The 22822-nt window shown below is 50.5% G+C and overlaps 1 protein-coding gene across 1 annotated transcript; it reads left to right on the forward strand.

Moving 5' to 3' along the window:
• The first annotated feature begins 3421 nt into the window (after positions 1-3421).
• On the forward strand, positions 3422-22001 carry Ssuh2 (ssu-2 homolog). The gene is made up of 12 exons (XM_021165782.3): positions 3422-3467; positions 7012-7110; positions 7504-7585; positions 9031-9160; positions 10441-10501; positions 10805-10929; positions 12182-12244; positions 13799-13884; positions 14997-15089; positions 15818-15923; positions 16583-16690; positions 21666-22001. The coding sequence occupies exons 1-12, from the start codon at positions 3440-3442 to the stop codon at positions 21810-21812; spliced, it is 1128 nt and encodes a 375-aa protein (XP_021021441.1). The 5' UTR covers positions 3422-3439; the 3' UTR covers positions 21813-22001.
• Positions 22002-22822: the final 821 nt, after the last annotated feature.

The following is a 22822-nucleotide window of genomic DNA, read 5'->3' on the forward strand; positions in this document are numbered from 1 at the left end:
CTACACTCAGAGTTCTGTCTCACACCAGCTTGGTCAGGAGAAGGAGTTTGGATTCACACATTTGTCACCTGTTCACCTATAGAGAAGCAAGAGCCTGGGACCGCCCCAGGAGGTAAACTAAGTGGGAATACTAGGCAGATGTGCTGGCCGCCATTGGAATGGAGAAAGGCCAGTGCTGTCAGCTGCCTGCAGAGGTTTTGGTGCTGGTGCTGGTGGTGCTGGTGGTGCTGGTGGTGCTGGTGGTGCTGGTGGTGCTGGTGGTGCTGATGGTGCTGGTGGTGCTGGTGGTGCTGGTGGTTCTGGTGGTGCTGGTGGTGCTGGTGGTGCTGGTGGTGCTGGTGGTGCTGGTGGTGCTGGTGGTGCTGGTGGTGCTGGTGGTGGTGGAGGGGACCGGCTAGGCAAGACCAGGCCGAAAGTGAGGCTGAACAGGCATATGCTGTGCAAGAGCCCTTCTCTTTGTCCTTCAGGCACTGCTCCCAAACCAGTGTTCAGAGATGGGCGCTGAGCGTGCTTTACCTGATTCTGACATCACAGCTACTATGTTCTGCTATTGGTTTAAGCATTAGACAGCTTCTGTGCTGTCACCCAGATGTGGGTGGTTTGTAGGAGTGACAATGACTCTCTTTGGAATATCTCCCACCATTATGTCCCGAGATTAATTTTGCTACTTCTATCCCAAACAACGTTTAAAAAGCTTAAAGACAGCTTTAGACACCCCCTTCCTTTCTGGGCATCCCCTTCCCATCATATTAAAAGACAGTCACATGAGATGGTTTCAAGGCCGTATTGAGAGCTCAGCCAGTCCTCAATACTCCCTGCCACTATGGCAAAACTGGGATCTACAGAATGAGGAGAGGACACTACAGAGTTGGTTTCTGGGAACAAGGTGTTCAGGTGTCAGCCTGTGGGAGGAGGCAGCGCTGGGTACTTCTTCAGGTTTTTGGTGTGAGATGTCAGGATGAATGCCGCAGGGTCTGGGTGCTTAGGGGCTGTGTCACTCGAAGAATAGTAGGATCTGGGTCATGTGGAAGAGCTTGAAGAAGCTGCCATTAACCTCAGGGACACAGAGAGACTACAGATTGCCTGGCACCATGCTGGAAGCCATCTTCCCTACCCTAGCTACCCTGTGATACTGGTGGGAAGTGGGGGCCAGCTTTAACCTCACACTGGCCTGATTTCTACCACCGTACTCGCCCGTGCTCACAACAGAGAAGCCACACGGTGATGGGTGTTATTGTTCCCAATTCACTTAGACATTCTATTCCGCACGGTATCCCCTATTAATCCTTAAGCAAGATTAGAAGGTTCTAGAAGCTTCTCCGCCCTACCCCCAGAGCATGCTGGGCAAGGGCTCCACAGCTGAGCTAAATCCCTATTTGTCCATGCATTTTAAGAGCTATTATGAATTCTTAAATGTGCAGGGGTATAGCCAAGGACTGTCACTCTTGCTGATGGGTACTTCCTATTCCTCGAGAGATATTGGCTACTAGCAGTTTTGGAGCCTGGATATTTCTGTAATTCCTAATACTCAGCCCTGTTTAATATTCTGTTCCTTTCTGCTTGCTGTTGAAATCACTCCCTCTGGCTGCTTCTTTCAAATGCCAAAGGAGTTTAGGCAAGCATGGCTTGCAGCATGAAACACCCCAGATGAAATGGTGGGTCACTTTAACTAAGCTACATCTACGTTGTCATTGGTTTATCAGTCTGTCGTCTGTATACCTGTCTGTTGACCTGTCGTGTATCAGGTTTGAACTCAAACGTGCTCTCACACATACACACAGATATAAGCACACACATCGGTGGTCATCTGTAGCCATGAATGCCATTCCCCTGCCTTGGAATTATTGCTCAGTGTAAGCAAGTACCCACAGACTGTGGGGCTTCCTTAGGGTGCTGTTCTTACTCCTCTGTCTGCAGAGATAAAATGTCTACAGTTCTCCCGGTGAGGAGCTTCAGTACTTTTACCCATAATAAAAAAACCCATGTATGAGCAATGAGTTGTCTGTTTTTAAGTCAAGCTTATGTGGCATTTCTGCTGCTGATCCCAGCGTCCTCTTGAGGGTGCCAGTGAGTGGGGAGGGGGAAGGCAGCTCACACAGCACAGGAGCCCTGTGGCCCTGTGGCCACCCAGGCTTTCCAGAGTGATGGTGAGCCTTTCTTGGTTAAGGAGTGTCCTGAATCATCCCATATATCCTGGTGGGCTAGGCAACTCAGGTCAGACCACAGCTCCATGACCTTGGTTAGGGATATTCCCAGTCCCAGAGGAAACCCTGCTAAGGCCACAGTGGGGTTGGGGGATGGGACCAACTTTCAAGCCTATTGCTGGGAGACCAACGTTGGTGGTTGGTATTTAGGCTCATCTGGAGGAGTGGGATGGCCTTCCTAGGGTGAGGGATGAAAGATTTCCAGTCTCAGGGCAAAAGGCTTGTAAAGACCTTTCCCAGTCTGCAGAGGGTGCTGGAGGGATGGATCAGTCAGTAAAGCACTGGATGTGTAAACATGAAGGGTGCATGCCTTTAATCCCAGCACTTGGGAGGCAGAGGCAGGCGGATTTCTAAGTTCTCGGCCAGCCTGGAACTACAGAGTGAGTTCCAGGACAGCCAGGACTACACAGAGAAATCCTGTCTCGGAAAAAAACAACAACAACAACAACAAAAAAACAATCTCCAGAATCTATATAAAAAGCTGGATGTGGTAGGTTGGACTTACATTTCTAGTAATAGTGAGCCTTAAATACATGCACACAATTCAGAGAACTCTGGGGCTTAGTTCAATGGTAGGGTTGTCTCCAGGTGCTTGAGGTCCTGACTTCCAGCCCCTGCACACTTCCCCAACCAACCCTACAGGGGCTTCCCAGGGCTTAGGTAGAGTGGTATCAAGATGATCCACATCCTGGCTGGAGCCCTGGCTTTGTCTGTGATGTGCTGTGTGCCCTCCTGTTCCAAGCCTTCACAAGACAAGAGACAAATCCTGCATAGTTTTAGGCACCCCAGGCAATCTGAAAACATATGTAGTCTCTCCCTTGATGGGCAGTCTCCTGTGGTAGCTCACCAGTTCTGTGTGCTCCCGAGGGACTTAAAAGCCTGCTCTGAACTGCTATATGGAGAACCAAGATGACCTGGTTCTCGGGCTTTTGTCAGACAGAGAAGAATTTGAGTCTTGGCTGGGAACAATGGCAGGATGTGAGTACCCACACTGAATGCAGCAAGGACCCAGGTCTCTAGAACTTCCACGTGAGCTTGGCAAGTGAAAGGCTCTTATGGGACTCTCAAGGACCTGGGATATAGGGCGGGGCTCTGCTCTGACGGACATATGGTGGCTTTGCCTCTGTTATGTCCAGATCGGTAACAATGGGCTGGGAGGGGCTGAGGGTAGTCCCTCAGATTGGAACCTCGGTCCTCAGGAGCACAGACTCGTTACTTGGCTGGACGCCTCGACCATGGACAGGGACCCGAGTGAGGAGGACAGTGAGTAGAGACTGGGATGGCGGGGGCCACTTCTGTAGCCAACACAGAGCAAGACCTGGCTGTATATCACCTGCCTTTCACCAGCATCTCTGTCCTGATCACCTGCCTCCCCCATTTTTTTTTCTTTATTCTGGAAAGACAGCCCATGACAGCCCACAGTCTCTCTATTATCTGCCTTGGCGCAATGGGCATGGGGCAGAATCCGCAGCTACCCCATGGACATCTTCCTGTCTACTGTGGCCTGTCCATGTCTGCTGGTTCTTTCTCCCCTTCTTTCTCCAGGTCACAGTGACCATTCTCTTCTGCAGCAGCACAGAAGCCTGAAAACCCTCAGGAATCGTCTCTCACACTCCCAGATGCAGCGAATCCCACAGCACAGCTGCCCAAATCTCCATCCCCTCTTGCTTGCTCATTACCACTGGTGTCACAGCCCTGGTGACTCCCGTCTGTCATTAGCAGGACAGAAACACAATGGGATTGAAGGGCTGCTTCAAACCCAAGGAAAGAAACAGGTTTTAGAGGAAATGGACTATGTTTAACATAAAGTTTTCTCCCTGGGTTGGAACAGGCAATGTGGTGGTGGTTGGAACAGCAATAGATGGAGAGTTGGGGACATTTTTCAAGTCCTGGCTTTGGTTTGCATTGTGTGATCTTGGGCCAAGACACTTAACATCTCTGAGCCTCCATTTTTCCCCCGCTAAAAGGAAATTGGGTTAGGAGGTCTGGATGTGAGGGTATGGGTACAATATCTTTTCTGAGGATGCAATGAAAGGCTCAACATTTTTATGGGGATCCCTAGAGAGGTCTGTGACCCAGAAACATCATGGATCCTGGAACTGAAGATCTTTGCATCTTTGCATACACAGTGCCATCTTTTTTTTTTAATCCTTAGAAGACCTTGAATTTTCAGATACCATTTCCCTTCCCACTAGGCTAAGCTAGCAAGTCAGAGTTAGATTCGGCTCCAGGCTCTACCTCTTAAGTGTTGGGCCACTCAACTCAGCTCACTCAATCTCTCTGAACTTTGTTTTCTAAGGCTGTTGGGACTGAAAAAGAGAACTGAGGGTTCAGAGGCAGGAGTGTGATAGGAAGAGTGGACGTAGAGAGGTCTGAATGTCTCTTGTACACGCTAAAATGAAGTTCTAGTCACACACATTCATGCTTTGCACATCTGATGCTCATATGTGTCTACTGAATGCTTGCTCTTTTCCCTAGCATCTAGAGGGGGGCGCTCACACTCTGAAAGGAATGAGGAGTGGGACATGATGTGAGGGGCAGATATGAGAAGAGATCCTGGCTCTCTGGAGAGGATCATCCTAGGATCCTGTTAAGACAGAGAAGGTTCTGAGCCAGAAAGAATGGCATTGTGAAAGATAAAAGACAAGAGGACTTCTCTGTTAGTTAACTGCTGGTTCCTTCACAAGAACAGTCCTTTTATGCAAAAGAAAATCAGTTTGTAGCTGGCAAGCAGAGACCCCACCTCTCCATCTGTCATTGCAAAGCAAATCTCAGCAGCAGATTGCTTGGGGACTTAGAGACAGGTGTAGAGGCCTTGGGGACAAGGAGGCATTTCCTGAGCTCTGAGCACTTACTTCTTTTTGCTCTGATTGTGTGGGCTGGTGGCCTCAGGTTGTATCTCCGGGCCTCATTTGGGTGTGGGCCTCATTTGGGTGTTCTATGAATGAGGACGTGTAGCAATCATATAGAATGGGGACAGTGCTCCTGTGTGACCTTAGATAGCACCATATGTGACAGGGTCAGGTACTCAGTCAGATAGTGGGCCCCTAAACTCACCCCCATGCCCTGGGGACAGTGTGGCACAATGTGGGTGGCCTCTATAGTCCTGTTATGCTCCTTTTACAGCACACGAAATGTGCCCTTCTGGGAATCACCCTGGAGTCCGTTCTTGTTTGGATAGAATGGTGACTTGAGTTTAGCAGTGAGGTACTGGGACTGCCAGGGAGTCAGAGTAGCTCTAGGTTGATGGATGAGACTGGAGTCACCCACCTCCCATTCTTCCTATCTTCCTGTCCCTGCTATTTGGTTGCTAGGAAGCCACTGGAGTCACATGACCTTTCTCTGTTTTCACTTTGAGGGCTGGAGTTTGATGCCCTAGCTGACCCAAGGCTGCCTGACTGCCAGGGCTGCCCCCAGGAGACAGAAGTGGCCTTTCTTTCCACACTTGACATTTACATTGTTGTTTTCTATTTTAAAGGAACACACATCATGTTCAGCACACGGACATAGTTTGTTTGTTTGTTAGTTTGTTAGTTTGTTTTTTTAATACACCAAGCTCAAGGCTGGAGGCTGCCTCATCCAGTTCCATTATATGGGCACCAATGTGACTTAATCTATTTTGATGGGTGTGTGTGTGTGGCATAGGTTATGCAGATCTGTGTGACATCTGGGATGGCATGGTGGAGAACCTAGGCCGTGAGCTACATGCAGCCATGGTGACCCTTGACCCCTCTATGACTTGACTACATTTAGCCCCGACCTTGATCTTTGCTGAGCTCTTTGGGAACTATGGAACAATGGATGGATTTTCCGGCCCAGCCTAGTCCAGCCTCTACCTTCCTGACCACCCTCCAGTCCTTCCCCATAGGGGAGTATTTCCATAAACTGGCAGGTGAGGGTCCAAGATGGATAACAAGATAGAACACAGGAGCCAACCATGACCCCTACCTCATTCCCTACAAAACATTGGATTGGGACAAAGCCTCACTCACTTGTTCAGCAGGTTGCAGCTGTTTTCATGCTAACAGAGGCATCCAGGAAATGAAACAGGGACCTTTAACCCCACAGAGCACAAACATCTCTCACCTATCCCTTTACAGAAACAGTTGGTGTCTGGTCCCTGGTAGGTGAACATTTTAAATGAGCAAACCTCATTCAATGCAAACAATTGGAAAACTTTGGGACCCTGTTAGTTTGTATCTCAGCTACCCCTGTTCTGGTCAGGAAGGATGCTCCCTCTAGTTAAAAACCTTCCTCTGTATGCTTTTGACCCTGAGAAAAAGCCTCAGAGATGCAGGTGGTTTTTTGAGAAGGGCATTCCTAACTGAAAGGGCAGGGGCGGGGCAGTCTTCATGATCCTCCCCTTCTCCTTCCACTGTCCCCAGTTGCAATTCTCAGCATCCCTCAGCTCTGTTTTCACTCCGGCTGCTCTCCTTGAGAGCAAGACCTGCTTAGCGTTCTGGACAGCAATTGTATTAACCTAGAAGGAATGGACGGGCCGTAGCATTTAATTTTGGTGGAAGTGAAGATCTAGAGGGTTCCCTGATGTTTGTTTTATAGTGGGGTTCAGACCTGGGTCTGTGTGTGTGCTAGAGAAACTACCCACCACGAAAACTATATCCTCAGCCCAATCTAGGGTTTGATAGAAGCGCTCTTCCCCGAAGAATGAGGTGTTTGTGTGTACCCACTGTCATCCTTCAGCTTCCCCTGACTGCAGTCACTGCTGACTCTGCATCATCTCCCCAAAGCAGCAAAGGCTGTGACTCTGTGCCCCTCTCCCACCCCCGACTCTTTGTCTTCATGACAGGCATGGCTGACCTCAGCTTTGAGGCTGAGAGTCCTGTGTTGCCCCCTGATGAGCTCCTGGAGGGGTTGCCCAGCTATGACTGGCTTCTTCAAGGGCATGGTGAGTCAGAGGGGTCATAGTTACTGCAGTTTCTTCCTGGGGCGCTTGCTGGTTGGGGAGTGGGTAGAGACATGCTGAGCAAGCTCCTCTTTCTCCTGGGGTCTGAGGGTTCTTGCCATGGCCAAGTGGGAGGTGAGATGGGATGGGGAGTGGGGAGAATTCTATGGCCCTGAAATTCCTCCTCCTCTTCTTCTTCCTCCTCCTCCTCTTGGTCCTCCTGCTCCTCCTGCTCCTCCTCCTCTTCCTTCTTAGGTCTCCCTACAGCACAGGTTGGCCTTGAACTCATTCTGTAACCCAGGCTGGCCTTGAACTAGCACCGGGCCAGCCTTTCTTTCGCTGCATCAATACCTGTTCTTCTTAGCCAGGCTGATGTCTTCCCCTCCTCTCCTCTAGGAAGGCAGGTCTTCTTCCCACCCTTGGAGGCCCTGGGGAGGTCCCAGGAGCCTGCATGTTGGTCTTCAGTCCTGGAGCACAGGTGAGTCTCATTGTATTTCCACATGCCCCTGTTTTCTCACAGGAGCTCTCTTTAGGGGTGCTCAATCCTGACACTGCCCCAGAAGCCATTTGAGAAACCTGGAGAATACCTTCTGCATGCCAGACCCACCAAATCAGATCTCCCTAGGGATGTGGTCTGGGAATCTGGAGGGTGCCGGGCTCTCCAAGGGTGCAAACCATAGACCATAGGAGGGCTCTGAAAACTCTGGCCTTGGGGCCAATCCCAGCCCCAGGCTGTTTCTGTAAGTTCTGTATTACTGGAATCCGGCCACACTCATTTCTGTGTGTATTATCCATGGCCGCCTTTGCCCTACCACTGCAGAGCTTGGGAGACACATGCCCGCCTGGCTCATGCTGCTCAAACATTGACTCTGGCTCTCTGTTGCTGAAGTCCTCCATCCCCCAATCCTTTCCCCAAGGGCCCCATGTACACCTTCCTTGTTTTGAGAGCGTGTGTCACAGAGCTCTGGATCCCAGCCAGCTCTGTGCAGAAGGGATGTGTTGAGGGTCCTTCCCTAGTGTACGGTGTAGCTGAGCATGTGGTCTGCCTGGAGGGGCCTCCTGGGGCTCCCATCCCTCTATATGCACACACTCCTCTTCTGTGTCTGCTTCTCTGGCCCGGCATGAACTCATGTGGTACCAGCTGGCAGGCTGGCTTTGTTGCCCACTTGGGACACCACACCAGGCCTGGCTGTGCTGGGAACAATGGGATTTAGGAGTAGGGAACACATGGCCTACTGGACACTGGGGAGATTGAGCACGTGGGGAGGAGGGAGATGGAGGCCAAATGCTCCTTCTTACTGAGGTGTTTGGGGAAGGGCATTGTGAGGAGGCACCTGGATTTCAGGGAGAAAGCTTTCCAGAAAGAGGGGGGTGACTAAGACCTATTCTGCTACATCCAGGCTGAGGCTGCTCGGCCAGCCCTCAGCTGGTATCTTTCATGCTCATGATTCTTCTGGACAAAAGCCAGCTCCCTGAGGGAGGGGACCTTAGGTAGCTGGTTTCTGTCTCCTTATGGCCATGTGACATCATCTCTAGACCCTATCTGTAGAAGCAGTATCTATCATTCATCTGGTACAGTTTGGAAATGAGATAGCCAGGAGGCTTCTGTGCCAGAGACTTGATACCCCCACATCCCCTCATTGGAGGGTTTTGGGGGCACCCACCTTGCCATTGGTTTCACCCCTTGCTAGCCACAGCTGGATGGTCTTGTTGGGAGGAGGCAGAAACAGTTGGGGGTGGGTCTTGTTGGAGGAAGCAGGTCCTTGGTTTTCTCCTGTGCTCTCTGCTTCCTGTCCTCCAGGCCCTCAGGCCTTGGATCTTGTCCTCGTAGGGCCCCGGTGCTCCCCGACACACTAAAGGACTGGTGATGGTGAGCCCATAGGTCCCTCCCAGACCAGTGCTCCTATGTTCTCTCCCCATCAGAGTCCCTGTGGTGACCGAGGAGGTGGCCCGTGAGGCCCTACTCAGCTTCGTGAACTCCCATTGCTGTTACAGCAGCGCAGCTGCTGGCAACCTCATCATTCAGGAGCTGAGGCAGCAAACCCTCTGCAGGGTAGGAAGGCCATACCCAGGGATCTGGGGACACTGGGAGAGGGGGTGTTGGCCCTGGGGGGTGTATGCAAGCAGTCTCTACTACAACCTCCATTCTTTGTATCTATAATAAGCAGAACATAAGTCTCCATCTTGATTGACAACCTCACATGCACTAGACACATGGAAAGAGGTGAGAGCATGTCATATGCCCTCACTGTCCCCCACAATGTAGTATTATCCCCAGTGTCTGTAGCCAACACCAGAGATCAGGAGAGGCTGAGATATTTGACCAATTAATTACCCATAGATGTGATGGGTCCTGGGTTCAAAGTCAGGCTTGCCGACCTGAAGTCTGGACCTCCTTGCATCCTTCCGTGAGGTACAGACTAAGGAAAGACCCTCTATTTTAAGGAACCTGGCTCAATTCTGTGTCTCACAGCCATGCCTGTACCTTAGCATTGAGGAAACCTCACCTCTGACAGCCATACTGCAGAAGGTACTTCAGTCTCCGATAGGGCTCGGAGACAGACTCAGGTCACATTTACTAGTGTCATAGTCTTTGTCAATGACAAGAGCTCATCAAGTCAGACCACTGCCTCCATTTCCTCTCTCATGAGAGAGAGACAGGATGAGGGGATAGTTTGCTACACAGGCATGATGATCAGAGCTCAGCCCCCAGAACCCACATTAAAAAAGCTGGATGTGGTACCATGTGCCTATAACTCCAGCACTGGGGAGGTGGAGACAAGAGGGTCCCTGGGACTCTATAGCTGGCCAGCTCAGCCAATTGGTCAGTTTCAGACCAGAGAGAGAAAGAGAGAGAGAGAGAGAGAGAGAGAGAGAGAGAGAGAGAGAGAGAGAGAGACTCTGCAATAAAAAAGAAGGCAGATAACTCCTGAGGAACAGCGCCTGAGGCTGTCTTCTGACCTCTACATGCATGCAAATGTACACACATACTCCACTCCCCAGGCCCAGGTGAGGCCCAATGCCCCATCTTAACCTAGGGCTGTGCTTAAGGATCAAGGTGAAGGACCTTGTCATAAGTCAGGGGTGCTTAGAGCAGGGAACCTGGGGCCTCCGTGTACCCTGGGCAAGCAGTGCCCTATGCAGGATTTACTGTGTAGGTGGTTCCTCTGTGAAACTTCACAGGGAGCTGGGCTTGCTCTGGGTGGGGTCCTATACCAAGGGTCACATTTGGTTTCTGGCAGCCCATGTGGGTGGAAGCTTCATCCTTTTGCAGCCTAGTACTGTCATCGGGAAGGGACACTGCTTGTGACATACTGGTGTTTTCCTCTGTAGTATCGGCTGGAGACCTTCAGCGAATCCAGAGTCAGCGAGTGGACATTTCAGCCCGTAACCAGTGAGTGACCTGTCTGGAGTCAGTTTGCTTGGCAGGGACAAGGCTGGGACTTGGGGACCATCTTACAATGTGGGTTAACCACTAACACTGAATCTGATGCTCGCCTTTGTGGAGCCTCAGTCCCCCCACTGACTATCACATGATGGAATGATTTTCATCTCAGAGACTCCTCAGAGCTGACCCTGGGAGGTGCATCCCCAGCTCATGATGTGCACCAAAGAGGATGCCTTGCTGTGTGTTGGGTACTCAAAAGCTTTTCCCTTTTGTCCTTCACTGTCCTTACGATGAACCCTTCTGTGTCAGACCACTCGGTGGACGGACCACAGAGAGGCACCTCCCCCAGGCTTTGGGATATGAAGGTCCAGGTGCCTCCAATGTTTCAGGAAGACACCAGAAAGTTCCAAGTGCCCCACTCCTCCCTGGTCAAGGTAACAGCCAATTGGATCATCCATATAGCTCTCTAAGTCTATTTCTCAGGTTCTCTGTGCTTCATCAGACTTTCTCCTTTGAGGAAAGGCACTTAAGCTCAGCCTGGTAGGATACTCCTGGGGTAAAAATAAAGCCCAGCTCAAGAACAGCCTGTATCTTTGGGAGGCAGCATTCACACAGCGAGGGGGCCACTGCCAGCTGGAAATAGCCAGGGACTACATTTGGAGGGCAGCTGTGAGTGTTTGTGCTTGCTTTTCATCCGACTATAAGCCAAGTGGGGGAACTAAATGAAGTGGACATGAGTTAAAATCTGAAGCATAGTGGATAGATGACTTGCTGAGCAAGCAGAGGGGTGGAGTTTGGATTCTTAGCACACATGTAAAAAGCTGGGTGTAGGGGCTTGCACCTGTAACTCTATCTCTGGGGAAGCAGAAACAGGAGGACCTCTGGGCTCACTAAGCCATCCCGCCTCATCAAATTGGTGAGCTCCAGGTTCAGGGAGAGATCTTTTCTTGTCAAGGAAGGTAGAGGGTGAATGAAGAAGACACGTAACAATGACCACTGGTTTCCATGTGGCCTGTGCACATATAAGCATACAGCATTCATACTGCCAAACACACCTACACACCCTAGTGGGCTTTTCCTTGGACATCAGTAGGACAGTGGATTTGATATCTGTCTGTTGAATAGAAATCTGTCTTAGCAGGAAGTGTGGGAAACCTGGTGGTTGACTGACACCCTCACTGGGTTCTTGTCTCACAGTGGGCTGCTTTCTCTTTGAGTCTTCATTTAAGAATGTAATTTGACTCTGTGAGTTCTTATAGTTACCAGATGGATAAGAAGCCACAAGAGCATTCCACTCTTTTCTGGATGGTGCAAAAACTTTCATTGGATGATTGATAGGTTCTAGCAGCTAGCTTCTTGCTTTTTCACACAAACCTTGTCCATTTTGTGTGTTCTCGAGGAGCTATCAGGTAGCTGCAGATGCCACCAGTCTTTGTGGATTAGCACTCCAGGAAACTAGAGTATGAGGTAGTTTGAGAGCTTAGGGGATCCCCTTCTTACCGTGTGGGAAAGTCTGTGCTCTGCTTAGGGATGTGCTAACACGAGACCTTGGCTGGCCATTCAAGGCCTTTTTGGATCCCCAGCTCCCCGGAAGGACCCGTTTCCCTTACTTTTTCTTTTGGCATCCTAGGGTTGGGAGGGATCTTATTTAAGGACATCCACCCAAAGAGAATTCTTGCATTTCAGGAATGTCACAAATGCCACGGGCGTGGTCGCTACAAGTGCAGTGGCTGCCATGGGGCTGGCATGGTGAGTCATGGTAGGACATATGACCTGTCCCCGTGCGAGTGTTGGGGTGGGCATAGGGATCTCAGGGCTGGTAAAAGCCTAGAGACTCCCTGCATCTTCCCTTTCCAAGCCTCCAATTTCCTATCTGTGACTAGGACAGTCAGATTGGGGCTTCCAGTGATCCCTTCCTCATACTTTGATGATTCAGTTTAAAGGTTTCTCACCTTCCACCTGACAGGCAGTGAGGATCTGCATAGGGCTGGGCCCTATAAAAGAATGGGCCCTAGGACTCTGTTGCTAGGATGCCTTCCCAAGGAAAGATGAAAACAATGTCTAGCCTTCCTTCTAAGGTCCCAGACACTTGTTTACCCAAGTTCATTCTGGAGAACCAATGAGTTTGCTGGGATTCTTTAGAAAGCATAGATGGGGGATGCTTGCAGAGGTATGGATGCTTCTCCCTCTGCATGCTGAACCTGAAATTCGTTATCCTGCAGGGAAAGGGCTTGAATGCATAGATGGAGCCCCCTTTCCCTCCTCTTCCCAGACCTCTATACTCTCCTGCCTCCCTGAGGCAGAGTTGCATGTGACAGGTGGTAGACAGGGGCTGGATACTCAGGTGAAGGTCTTGTGAACCTTCCCACCCCTCCATATAAGCAGTCAACAACCCCAGCTTGTATGATCTTTTGCAAGGGGTGCAGCTGATGCCCCAAGATTGTTGATGGTTGCTTGATTACAAGGGCAGGCATTCATGACAGACCCCTCCGTGGAGGATGGCCAAGAACCTGGGAGGTGGACACAGAGAGGTGAAGTTCAGAGGACTTGGGGGATGAGGAGGAAGGAGCTTGAGTTATCTACCTAGGCTGCTACAGCTTGCCATGACATCAAAGGTCAGAATCCATTGGCTCTGGAGGCTAGTTCAAGCCAAGGCTCCTGGTTAGAGCCTGTCATCAGATGCACACTGACGTGTGGTCCCATCTTGTCCATCTCTCCATCAAGGGGCCTGCTGGGCCCTCACCTCTCACCTGATCACTGTGTGACCCAATGGGTTGTACCTAGCTTTTCTCTCTTCTCCATGTCTCCTCCTCCATGTTTTCTTCCTGTGGTATCTGCAGCCCTTACCCCCATCCCGACTCCCAGGGCTCTTTCTTTCCTCCTTCCTGGTTTCCAACTTCTTCTCCCTCCTCCCTGAGCTTGTTTTGAATGTCAGGAGTCCACCTCTGGGTGTTTTCCTAAGAAAAACCTCTGACCTTCACCCTGGTGGTCAGCCACTATGCTTCCGACTCCTTCCAGACACTTGGTTGAAGGCAGGTCTTGGGGCCTGAGGGTGGGGATCAGAGAGAAGAGATCTATGGATGTGAAGTCTTGGAACCCTGTCCTTGGAAGGGCCCAAAGTCACCAATCCTCAAGCCATGAGCCACAAGCCACAAACCACAAGGCACAAACCACTGATCAAGGCTATGGCCCAAAGGAGGAAGAGACCTGGGTCAAGGTCATGGGGCTGTGTTGGGAGCTGGTCTCAGGGTAGCCTGGGCCCTGTTTCTGGGAGCCAGCAGCTGAGGCTGGGCATGTTCACAGGTGAGGTGTTCATCCTGCAGTGGCACCAAGCGCAAAGCCAAGCAGCCCCGGAGATGCCACCTGTGCTCTGGCTCTGGTCGACGCAGGTAAGAGTGGGTTTGTGGTGGGTGGGAGAAGGCTCTCTAGTCTTAGGTTTCTTTCTGAACGCTGTGCCCTGAAAGGTTCCCCGTCTCTCTCTGCTGCACCCCCAGAGTCTGTGCATAACAGATACTCTTGGACTTTGCATGTGGGCAGGCTTGTCTCATGGCCTGGCATATCAAGAAGTCACCAATAGCATGTGGGGCAGAAGAGGGGATGCAGGCTCTGTTGGGAGGCGGGGAATGGGGAGGAGCACCAAGAAAAACTAGCTGGAAGTGCAAGTTTAAACTCTGAGCACAAGCTCTGGGCAAAGCATTCTTTATCCCTCAGAGTAGGGCCTAGTTGGAACAGCTGCCTAGCTAGTTGGTTGGCTAAACAGCCCACATCTTTCATCTCTGCTCCTGGGACTTTGCATACAGTGGTTTGGTGACATCTTGTAACTCATGTCTTCTCACTATTTATAAGCTTTAAAGGGAAACAGAAAACCTACCAGGAACGAAAATGTTCAAAATTGGGTTGGTTAACAGTCAAACCTTGCTGGCTAAGCTTGACTGCACCTGCCACCATGACTAGTGAAGAATGCCTTCGGGTTCGAACCCTGGTTTATTTCATTTTCAAGTAAAATAACTGAGCTCAAATTGGCTGTGGCAATAAAGTACATTGATAGGCCCAAACAACTGTATAGCCCAAGAATATATTTTTGGGATGGCATCAGGTCTAGCTGGTTCCAGGTGCTTTAAATGGTGTCACCAAGCAGGAACGTTAACAGGACCAGGTTATGCAGCCCAGTGGGAAAGGATGCTCTGTTTTAAACAGTTCCAAGAACATTCTAAGGTGTTTCTCATTGTGTTGACTTGGGTTCATGTTTGTGTTAGCTTGTTTTTGCAAGAAAAATGGAATAAGGTAACCCGCTAGGCTGAGATCCCAGACTGGCCACAGAGGGTGAGAAAAAACAAAAACAAAAACAAACCAAAGAACCAAGGGCGGGCTGTAGGGCAGGTAGGCTGCTAGGGGGATACTAGGTCCCAGCTGTCAGAGGATGGAGGGTGACAATGGACAGGAACATGTCACTTCAGTAAGGGAGTCTTCTATTGAAGAGGGTTGCTCACTGTGGCCATAGGTGCAGTACGTGCTCTGGGAGAGGGAACAAAACATGCGCCACCTGCAAGGGGGAGAGGAAGCTGGAGCACTTTGTCCAGCTGGTCATCATGTGGTAAGTGACACCTAGGTGCCAGCCCTGGAGGAGGTGGGGAGTGTGGCTGCTAGAGAAAACCTTTTCTTCCTGGTCCAGGAAGGAATGGCTGTGGGGATAGGGGGCATAGACTGCCTTTGTCTCTGAGTTTAGTTGTATTCTAATTTTTAAGTTAATTTTTTTCCCTGTGTGAGCATGAGCCTGTTCAAGCATGCAGGTGCATGTGTGCACACGCAGGCACGTGAGTCCTGTGGCCCTCCTGTGGAGGTCAGAAGACAACCTGCAGGCCTTGGTTCTCTTCTATCGCCATATGGGATTCAGATACTGAACCCAGAGGGTCAGACTTGGCAGCAGGCGCTTCTCACTGAGCCATCTCACCTGCTCTAGCCTCGAGTTCACATTCTGTCATTGCCACCCGCCAGGGTGGTAGTCCCTGAGCACCTAACTCTGATGCCTGGGAGAAAACTGTGCCTGTACCTTAGGTCAGCCAGGGGTGTGGTCCTGTCCTGAAGCCTTTGTCCTGCACCTGGCTAGTCTAAACCTAGACAAGCAAGGATGCATGGGGACTGGCTCCTCATAGGCCAGGACACTCAGAGGCTGCGCACTTCCTCCAGCTCCTGGCCCTGCCCCCTCAGGCTGCTCACTCTCTCCGCCCCTGCACCCCCCCCCCGCCTCCTTCCCCCCACAAGGGTGTGCTGATCACTGATTTGAAGCCTGCAGTCTGCTTCTCTTTCCATCCCTTCTCCCAGGAAGAACAGCCTGTTTGAGTTTGTGTCCCCACACCACCTCCACTGCCCCAGGGAGCTGCTTGCCAAAGCCAGAGGGGAAAACCTCTTCAGGGATGAGAATGCCACGGTAAGGGGCGTGCCTTCAGCACAGGCAAGGCAGTTTGCATCGCTGGGGCGTCTGGACTGCCCTGCGGGGTTTAGTGCAGGGAGATGAATGTTGAGTGGATGTAGAAAAGGGCATTGAGATACCAGTGTCATGAACTAAAGGAGGAATTGTAAGGGACACAGGCTTGTCTACACAAGGGAGACTTCATATGGCAGGCTGGGACTGGGGGTACATCAGGGACCTCATATACAGGCTGTATGAAGCTGCTAGCCTGCCACTCGGGGTTCTGTGCCATTTGTTTTGTTCCTGCCTGGCACACAGTGGGCAGTTTCAATGTTGGTGTGACACATGATCCACTTGCTTTAGTCCCGGCTGAATCTCAACACTTAGCATGATGGCCAGCACAGAGTAGGTCTACAGAAATGGTCTTCAGGGTAACATGAGATGCAGGCGAAAGTGTAGGCTCTCTGCACACTCTTTTGTCCCGGACTCTCTGAGGCAACAAGGCTGTGACTGATGTCTGAAGAGGTTTCTTCAGCCTGCTATGTGTCCTTGGAGCCTTTCCCTCCATCCTCCGGGCTTCCTCTGCTGTCTAGTGGAGTCAGTCCTGGCATCTTCCATAGCTCCATGAGGGGGTGCTGTGGGAAAGAAAGTGAGGCAGGCACTCCGTCTCTCCCCAGGTGTACCCCATTGTGGATTTCCCCCTGCAAGACATCTCTTTGGCTTCCCAGAGGGGCATTGAGGAACACAGTACCATGCTGGCTTCCCGTGCTCGCATCCTTCAGCAGGTGAGACGGGGGAAAATGAGGATTAGGGCCTGGCTTGGGGATGCTTCTCTTCTCACTCAAATTGAAGAAACTGGGGGTTTTACCTTAAGCAGTGAGGGTGCAGGGATCAAGGGCTTGAGATATGCACAGCCCAGGAAGCTTCAAAGCTAAGACAGTGTGGCTGGAGTTGAGGGCCAGCATTTGAGGCTTGAAGGGGCAGGTGGAACCATCAGTCCCTGGGAGAGAGGGCTGGGGGATTTATTCACAGGAAATGAATCCTAGTGTGATTTTGCGTCTAAGTCCCTCATATTTAGAGTGCAGAAAGGAAATCCAGCATCTTGGCTTTAGGCAGGTGCACTTCTGCATTTGGGCAGTTTCTCTGCTTGCCACTAGGTGGCAGTAGTGCATCTAGAAACACCATAGAATAGCAGGAGGACCATTCTCTCGGTCTGTGAGTAAATTGGTTGCTGTGCAAGCATGACGACTTGAATTCAGATCCCAAGTACCCACATAAAAATCTCGTGGTAGTGCTACAACCTCTGAGAGACAGGCTGCTCTTTGGGGCTTGCGCCTAGCTTGTCTGGGTTTAGTGGGAGACCTTGTTTCAAAACCAAGCCAAACCAACCCTCTCTCCCCCCAAAACAGGGAGGTACAGAAAAAGATCGCCAGTACTGGCCTTGGGGAACATCCTGTGCTTGCGGTTAGCTGTGGGGCACCTGGGCCTTGTACCAGTGCTGACTTAGATTTTGGGTCTCCTGCATCCTCATGTGATCCTGGGGCAGCTGTTTCATATGGCCGCCATCATGGCTGGTTTCTTACCTGAATTCTGGGACAAGTAAGGATTTACATGGAGCTAACCTGTGGCACAACTCGCTTTCTTTTCTGTCTTTTCCAATGACACCCCCCACCAGCCCTTTTCTCTACACATTTCTCCTGTTTGGGGGGTGGTGGTGAGAGGGAGAGAGAGAGAGGGAAGAAGGCTGCTTGGGATCTGGAAGGGGACTTTAGAAGTGAGCTTCAGCCACTGCAAACCCCATTGCCTCCCAGGGTCCGGAAATCACTTAGATGCCCCCCACCCCCACCCCAAGGCTCAGTCTCCATTCAGCTGCATGTCTGTGCATGGCAGGGTGTTTTCAGAGTTTCTCGCATCTGGACTTTTACATGAAACCTTTCAGCTTTTCAATATCCTAACAGAACTCTAGAAAGGCAACAATTTGGGACTAGTAGTCTCTGTGCTTTTCCCTGGTCCAATCTGACCCCCTGGGCTATTCTCACGAATGCGAGCCCAGAGAGTAGAAGTCATTCATTAGGGATGGCAACTCTTTTAGCAGCACTTCTGGTAGTTAGTAGAGGCTGTTGGGGGTCTGCAGTGTGGGACTTGAGGGCTTGCAGCCATCCAGACACTGCAGGACACACCTGTGGTACCTGTTTCTCAGCTCTGGCTCTCTCTGGAAGCTTGGACTGCCCCTTCCTTCAGCGTTCATAAAGTGGCGGAGTTGGTTCGTATCTCCGGTTGGGCTCTACGGAAGCCTCCCTGAGACATGTCTACGTGTGTGCCACTTACCAAGGAAGGGGTACGTGAAGGGTTAGGGAGGACGAGAAAGAAAACCAAGCCAGATTACATGCCAGACTCTGTCGAACCCAGAGTGGCTCTGAGCTCCTCTCTGTGACCGTGGATGGGGTGAGGAAGAAGTCTGGCTAGGTGTCGTGTCAACCTCAGTCTGATCCCAGGGTGGCTCTGAACTTTAGACATGCCCCAGTGACCACCTACCTGGAGGCCAGGAGGCTGGGCTGCAGGCTTTCGGGCACCTATCTTCCCTGGACATGGGATAGAGGCTTCATATCCCTCAGAGTTCTCTACAGAGAACTGGACTCAGGGATCCGGTGCTCCAACCTGGGGTGGGTACAGCATCAGGCTGTCAGAATGTGGGAATGGTAGGGAACATTGAGTGGCCTCCAAGGGAGTTGGCCTTTGCATGACTGGAGTGTTACAGCTGTTACCTGAATGGCTAGAGGCAGAGCCTGGGCCCTGGTGGCCCAGAGTCTGGGCTTGGCCACCTGTTCCCAATGTATGAACTTAGGAGACAGGAATAGGGAGAAGCAGAGAAAGGAGATTTACTCGATGCTGCACACCAAGAAGAGGAATATATAAAGAAATTGAGATCCCCTCTTCCAGGTCTGTCTTTGGAGTCCTGACAGGTTTGTGTCCTGGTCAAGGCATGGTCCCACCGACCACCTAGCCATCAGATTCTACACTCTTCCCACTTCTGCAAGGTGCCTAACACCTTGTGTGACATGGCATCCCTTCCCAGGAGACACGGTCCCCTTTGGCTGGCACCAAGGTTTTCTCTTCTTTTTCCTCCACAGAAGAATCCTGGGGAAGAGTCCACTTTCTTGGGATCCATTGTGTCATTAGTCTGATAGGGAGGAACACAAAGTGTCTCTCTAGACTATTGCCACTCCTACCAGGACAGTTTGTGTTATGTGAGGGAGGAGGCCCAAGTTGAGGCATTTACTCTGAGCTTGGCGGGAAGGCCCAGGAATCCTGGGAGGTGAGGGACAACATGTACCCACTGGTCACTGTCTGGGAGCCATCATATTCTTGAAGTGGTGGTGTGAGTCCTTCCATCACCTGCTGCCCTAGAGGACACTGTATGTGGGTGGTTGGTGTGACCTCCACAGTCTTCCTCTTGTGATCTCATATCAAGCAAGATAATCCACTGGGGAAAAATCTTGCAGGGCATGTGCATATTAAGAAGTATTTTGTTAAGGGGACGGAATGACTGAGGTTACAACTGGGATTCTCTTTTCTAATTCGCCTTTGGTCCTGGAGCCAGAGCCACTGATCTAGGATGGTGGTTTATTCGATGTAGAAGGTTAGGTGGAATGGCAGCCACCTCAATGTACACAGCCCCAGCTCCTGCAAGTGAATATCTAGAATCTTCCTCATGGCAGAGGACACCCAAGAGGCAAACACATATGCAGCCAGTTACAAGGGGACTATCATTTGAAGGGATGAGGGCATGGGTGATTATGGATGGCGGTAGAGATGTTGCTGCTTCCTGTGGAAGGGTCTGAAAGCCAGAGTGCTCCTGATCCTCTGCCCAGGCCTTCTGAACAGCAGTGTCAGCTCCTACCCTCATGTGCTTCGTAGTCCTCATTCAGGAAGTTTTGCCTGGCAATTTTAGGGGAGGGGCTTCTGCCTTTGATTTTCAAAACCATTATTTGTGCCATTGCTTCTGGCTGATGAATATGACATAGTTTTCTTAGTCATTTGGTCATTCCAACTCCGAGACAGTTTTGACCTCATTCCACAGATAAGAAAGTCAAGGCCTAGAGAAATGGAGTTCAACATCACTCAGGAAGGGGTCATGGAAACGTCTAACCCCAATCCTGGGCGATGTCCTGTGTCCTGTGTCCCCTTCCAGGGTCCTGCTCTGACCCAGTGTTCTTTGGGACTTGTGGGAAGTTTAGAGAGAAATCCAAGCAACCATCTGGCTTCATCTTCTTACCCTCCCAGGGCCTCTGAGTGACCGAGAGCCACAGGCTGGGGCACTTGTGATGGGAAGGGCATTCAGCTCTGAGCCGGTCACACCATGTTCTTGGGTTTGGGATATGGAAGCAGAATGGACAAAATGCACAGGGCAGACCACAGCAAGGCTCCAGGGATGCATCCCTTCAGCAGCAGGAGTCAAAATTGTATACTGACTGTGGGCTGCTGTTGCTAACAGCTGAATAGTGCTAGGAACTAAAGGTGGCAGGGAATCCCCACAGGAGTCCCATGAGCCCTGCTTTCCAACTCAGAGAACGGGCTGGAGACAAGGCCATGTGGCAGGCTCTGTGGAGATAGTGTTCTGCGCCCTGTTAGGGGGCAGGTTCTTTAGAAAGAGGTGGATGTTGGGAGGAGATCTGAGCTTGACATGGGGACTATTAAGTGTGAGGAGCCCTGGCCTGAACAGTTCCAGAGCCTGAAATCTCATGAGCCTCTTGCTTTCGAGAGAGAGAGAGAGAGAGAGAGAGAGAGAGAGAGAGAGAGAGAGAGAGAGAATGTTTGAGAAAGACTTCTCTGAGACCATGCTGACACACCACTGGGGTGGTGACTGAGAGACCACTGGGCAGATAAACCCGATAGAATCCAACAAACATTGACATTTCTTTAACATTTTATCTTAAAATCAAAATACAAATTGGTAAGCCACTCCAGATATCACTATAGTAGTTTGAATATGAAAGTGTTGAAAACAACTATTTTTTTTCCACCCCTCTCCAGTACCACATGGAGACATTTGTGCCTCTGGAAATGTCATGTGGTTTCCCTGATGTCCCCTGGGGGTGCCCATGCTTCACTCCTAACATCAGACAGTGTTGGAGATAAATTGGTTTTTCCCAGGATGTAGGCCATGAGAAGGACCAATGATGGTTGGTTGTAATTGTTAACTTGACGCACTCAGGGATCCCCTGGGAAGAGTCTCTCCCAATAAGGTTTTGTTAGATCAGGTTGGCCTGTGGACACGGCTGTGGGGGATTGTCTCGATTGTGTTCATTGAAATGGTAAGACCCACCCACCCACTGTGCATAGCACAGTTCTCTAGGTTTGAGTCCTAGATTAGGTTAAGTATGGAGATGGTTGATGAACACAAGAACGCATACATGCATGCATTCATTCTCTCTCAGTTCTGGACTTTGGATGTGACAAGCTATTTCAAGTTCCTGCATCAAGTCCCCTCGGAGATGGATGGTAACCTGAGTTATGAGCCCAGGTGAACCCTTTCTCCCCTGAGTTGCTTCTGGTCTGGGTACTTTCTCATAGCAACAGACATGGAACTAACACAGGAACACGGCAGGAGATGCATGTAGAATGGGCAGATTCAGATCAGACTGTGCACCCAGCTCTGCACGTTACCCCACAGGCCATCTGGGAGGGGAGCTGATGCTGCCTCGTAGGTGAGAGGCTTGAGTACAACTCTGATGTGTGTTTGGCCATTTGTCTCCTCAGCGCCAGACCATCGAGCTGATCCCCATCACAGAAGTTCATTACTGGTACCAAGGGAAGACTTCTGTCTACTACATCTACGGCACCGACCACCAGGTGTACGTGGCTGACTACCCTGAGCGGTACTGCTGTGGGTGTACCATCCTCTGATAGGCACAGCTGTCCCCAGACTCCAATGGTCACATTTGGCAAGGGGACAGCAGTACTCTTTGAGTTTAGTTATGTTGGTGATGTTGGACAACCTTCACGCAAGCCCTGGAGGTATTTCTGAATAATCGGTTAATCATCTGTCAAGCATCAATTATTGATGGAGCTTGTTTGGTGGGACCTATGTTTAACCCACAAGAATTCTCCTAACCAAGTTACTCTAAAATAAATGAGAGATGTAAGATAAATGGTGGGGGCTTTGCCTCTTTTCTCCAATCCAAAACCCCTGTCTGTGTGGGGGAAATGGTATTGCTGATCCCTGTTTTAGTTTGGATTCTGCTATGAGCCTCTGGCCATCTTCAGCATTATAGGAATTGTGGTCACAGGTTGATTTCCACCACAGCCCATTTGTTCCTATCCTCTGGCTGGGAGTGCTGATGTAACCACCACTGGGAGTGTACTTTGCAGGTCTGAGGTCTCACCTGAAGGTCAGGAGGCCAGGGTGGTCCAAGGATGGGCATACTAGAAATCCGAAGGGTGACTTATGAAGATGTTAGTTGGCTGATGAGAATCTGCCCACCACGTTACCTCCATGTAATTTTTGTTTTCTCACAACATGGAAGGTCTATGGTGGCTGTCATTCATGGGCACTATGATGGGTAATGTTAATTGTGAACTTGCTATCTAGAATTACCCAGCTTTTGGACATGTGGATGACCGAGTTTCTAGCTTTGATAAATTGAGGTGACATCCCAGTATAGTTGGGCCTTGTCCCCTCACTTTGGACTGGCGTCTTGTAATGAATTAAGAATGAATTGAGTACCCAGCATTCATCTCCTGCTGCCTCCAGACCACAGATGTGATGTGACCAGCTGTCTCATGCTTCTACTGCCATGTCCTCCTTGCTGTGATGGACTGTACCCTTGAATTATGATTAAAAATAAAACAAACCCTTTCTTAATTGATTTTGTTGGGCTTTTTGTCACAGAGAACATGAAAAGCCAACAACAGAC

This window comes from Mus caroli, unplaced genomic scaffold (assembly GCF_978045245.1).
Source record: "Mus caroli unplaced genomic scaffold, Mus_caroli_1 scaffold_7, whole genome shotgun sequence".
Taxonomy (NCBI): domain Eukaryota; kingdom Metazoa; phylum Chordata; class Mammalia; order Rodentia; family Muridae; genus Mus; species Mus caroli.